The sequence below is a fragment of the Lynx rufus genome, unplaced genomic scaffold (assembly GCF_022079265.1).
Source record: "Lynx rufus isolate CCGP_SWC_20201006 ecotype Redwood Valley unplaced genomic scaffold, mLynRuf1.p SCAF_2, whole genome shotgun sequence".
NCBI classification, from domain to species: domain Eukaryota; kingdom Metazoa; phylum Chordata; class Mammalia; order Carnivora; family Felidae; genus Lynx; species Lynx rufus.
Window position 1 is genome coordinate 115,451,427 of NW_025814834.1, and position 3,934 is coordinate 115,455,360.

A 3,934-nucleotide genomic window follows, 5' to 3' on the forward strand; every position below is an offset into this window, starting at 1 on the left:
TGACAGGCAGGTGGTGAGGCTGGCATAGAAGTCCTGACTCTGGAGCCTGTCCCTAACCATGATGTGCCCCTCCTTCCCATTCATAAAATCCATTAAGTAGGAAAGGGAGAGGGAATACTCAGAGCCATCAGAGGCAGAGCTGAATATGCAAGGAAAGACCTAGAAGGAGCAGGAGGAAATGCTGAGGTTGACTTTGGAGCCCCCATGGGGGCTTTGCTTCTTTCTCCAGCTTGACTCCAAAGATGCCTCAGTTACTGCGAAACATTAATGGGATCATCGAAGCCTTTGGGCGATACGCCAGGATGGAGGGCAACTGCAAAATGCTCACCCGGGGGGAGCTGAAAAGGCTCTTGGAGCATGAGTTTGCTGATGTCATTGTGGTATGATGTGCCCGGCGAGGTGGGGAGGGTGGGAGAGGAAAGAGGAAACGGGTTTGCCTGCAGATGCTCTGCCTCAGGAATCTAGCCACTGGATCCAAGCCCACTGGATCTCCTGGCAGCTGTGGAGGAGGAGAAAAGGAAGGCAAAGGAACAAGAGATGGTAGTTTCCTTAGAGAAAAAACCTTGATTTCAATTAATTCTAATTTAGAGACAAGGTGAAAGGACTCAAAAGGGACAGCTCAGGGAAGAATAGAACCCTTTAGTATTCTAGAAATGAAAGTAATTACTGCTCTCTGCTGCTACTTAAATCTGATGCAGTAGCCATTTCCTATGTCCATCAGAAATTCATTCATTCATTTATTAGAAGCATAGCTCTGTGTCTTGCAGTTGCTCAAAAATATTAGTTGAATGGTCACATCAGAAATGTGTTTTTGAGGGCAAGTTGGTTGTCATCAGCTGGGAGGACACTCTGGGAGCCACTCCTTCTCTCCCCCTACCAGCAAAGCAGACCCAGGGCATTGACGCACTTCCCTGCCTCTTCCTGCCTTTGGTTCCCATCTAAAGCAACCAGGACAATGGCCTTAGGGACAGGAATGTGTAGGCACAGCAGGATGCATACTCAGGGCAACTTGTGGTCTCACCAAACCCCACTCACCCCACCATGGGAAAACACCTGAGCCTCAGTGAACCCACAAAATCTCCTTGAGGCCATGTTCCTGCTGTCTTCGCCTGGTGTTGGGCACTGGAGAGAATCCTACTCAGTGCCAGGGGTCAGGAGCTGAGGACAGCCCAAAGAATCATTATGAGCTCATTCATTCATTCATTCATTCTTCAGTGAGTCTTGCTCCAGTTATCCTGTAATCCAGAAATTATGCCAGGCACAGAGGATACAAATCAAAAGGTGCTTCCTACCCTTGTGAGAAGGGCTGCACACTGAAAGCTATTTCATATTAGGGCTGCTGTAGCTATGTACGCACCCTGAGGCTGGCACAGGTGGGCTCCCTGGCTCAGGGGTGGGAAGCCTGCAGACTGAGTGAACTGGCCCAACCACACCTTCCCCAGGGGCAGTATGCTGATTTTGCCTCTTCTCCTCCCCAGAAACCCCATGATCCTGCCACTGTGGATGAAGTCCTGTGCCTGCTAGATGAAGATGACACAGGGACTGTGGAGTTCAAGGAATTCCTGGTCCTGGTGTTTAAAGTCGCCCAAGCCTGTTTCAAGACACTGAGCGAGAGTCCTGAGGGGGCTTGTGGATCTCAAGAGTCTGGAATTTGCCCTGCTGGGGACTCACAAGAGCTGGGGAAAGGACAGAACAGGAGAACTGAGGTGGAGGTGGCTAGGGAAGGACAGCATTGTGAGGAGAGCCAACATAGACAGAGCACACAAGCCTCCAGAGGACAGGTAGGGGCCAGGGCTCAGACCCACGGTCAGGATATTGGCCAGGATAGGCAGTCTGAGTCTCAGAGACAAGAGAGAGAGAGTTGGCAGACACAAGCTGGGGAATGTACATGGCAGACACAAGCTGGGGAATGTACACAGCAGACCCAGAGAGTGGGAGAAGACAAGAGCCACCAGACCAGAGAGAGGGAGTCAGAGAGACAGTCGCAGGCCAGGGAACAGGATAGAGCCCACCAGACAAGTGAAACAGTGACTGGAACTGGAACTCAGACCCAGACAGATACCACCCAGACTATGGAGGAAGACAGGAGCAGTCAGATAGGAAGCCCTGGTACCCAGCCACAGGAGTCCACCCAGACCAGAGGGACTGAGGTCCAGGGTCAAGATAGGAGTCAGACAAGCCAGATAGTGGCAGGAGAACATGTTCAGACACCAGGAGGTGTCACCCAGACCACAGAGCAGGACAGGAGTGGTCATATAGGAAGCCCTGGCACCCAGCCACAGGAGTCCACCCATGGCCAGACCAGAGGGACTGAGGTCCAGGGTCAAGATAGGAGTCAGACAAGCCAGATAGTGGCAAGAGAACATGTTCAGACACCAGGAGGTGTCACCCAGACCATGGAGCAGGACAGGAGTGGTCAGATAGGAAGCCCTGGCACCCAGCCACAGGAGTCCACCCATGGCCAGACCAGAGGAACTGAGGTCCAGGGTCAAGATAGGAGCCAGACAAGCCAAGTGGTGACAGGAGGGCACATTCAAACACAGGCAGGATCACAAACCCAGACACACACCCAGACCATGGAGCAGGGCAAGAGCCAGTCTGCAAGGCACATAGGGGATAGAGATGAGGGACAGATTCAAAGGCAGTCAGACAGTGGTCAAAGATGGACACAAGTAAGCCACTATGAAGCAGAAGAGGCAGAGATGGGAGGACAGGCCCAGGCTGGGGCAAGCACTCTGACAGGGAGACAGGACCAGAGCAGCACTCAACCAAGGTGTAGTGTGACAGGCGGACAGGGAGAGAGCGAATCCACTGTGGTTACCCAAGAGTGGGTGGATGACCACACAAGGGATACAGCAATCCCAAGGCAGGACCAGGGTAGCCTGCATTCTGGCATGCTTTCAGCCCAGGGCCCAGACACAGCCCAGCCAGAAGGAAAGCGAGGCCTCACAGCCAGGGGGCTGTATTCCTACTTCAAAAGCAATAAGCCATGAGTGTCCCAGCCCCAGACTCCAGTGCCCAGTACCAGAAGAAGACAGCTGCAGAGGGGTTGGCTTGTCCTGCCCTGGCCAGTCCAGTTGGCATGTCAGCTCTTTATCACGGTGTTTCTCTTAGGTCTTTCTCAGTGAGACCATTTCTGCAAGGTGCTTTCTATCCTAAATTCCTCTCTCATCTGCTCCACTGTGCAGACCCCTCAGGAACAGGAAAACACAGAGCCAATCACTCATTTATGCCAGATTCTCCTCAGCTTGTGGGGCTTTTCATAGCTATTTTTGTCTCCTCCATCTGTCCATTGCCCCATATATCCTAATGCACCAATAAAACCTTCCTAAGCAACTGGGCTCTCTGTCCCTTTCAATCACTATTGATATGATGGGTTAAGGCTACAGGGCTCTGATAATGAACTAGACATGGCCCCTACCCTTGAAGAGCATCTGGTTGGGAAAATAGTGCATGAGATTCCAAGAGTTATAAAAGTGTCAAGAGAGAAGATATCATATTTTTATACTTTGCAGACAGGGATCAGAAAAGTTTTCAACCAGAAGAGGTTTTTTGCAATGCCCTTAAAAGACAAGCAGGATTTAGGGAAGGAGGGAGGGAGGGAAGGAGGTAACACTCTAATTCTAGAATGTTAAGTCTCTGTTCACCTGTAAGGTCACATAAGAAGGCCAACTTAAGGTTACCAATAAATGGAAGAAGGCCAGTGGGGACTATGTAGGGGAGAAAGCATGTGTTACCAGGAACTGAACCGGAAGCCAGAGCCCCAGAAACTCCTCTGTGTCAGCTCTGACCTCTCATTATGTCTCATCAGCTAGATATAAACAAGTTATCGGGTAGAAACTCTTAACTATGGTTTATTATAATAATAACTTCAGAACTAGTTTTTAAAATATAGATTTATCTGCCTAACTGCAGAAATGCTGAGTCCACAGGT

The 3,934-nt window shown here is 50.6% G+C and overlaps 1 protein-coding gene across 1 annotated transcript; it reads left to right on the forward strand.

Annotated features, from left to right (window-relative positions):
• The first annotated feature begins 242 nt into the window (after window positions 1-242).
• CRNN (cornulin) lies at window positions 243-2,993 on the forward strand. Its single transcript, XM_047083140.1, has 3 exons — window positions 243-380; window positions 1,479-2,201; window positions 2,340-2,993. The coding sequence occupies exons 1-3, from the start codon at window positions 243-245 to the stop codon at window positions 2,991-2,993; spliced, it is 1,515 nt and encodes a 504-aa protein (XP_046939096.1).
• The last annotated feature ends 941 nt before the right edge of the window (window positions 2,994-3,934 follow it).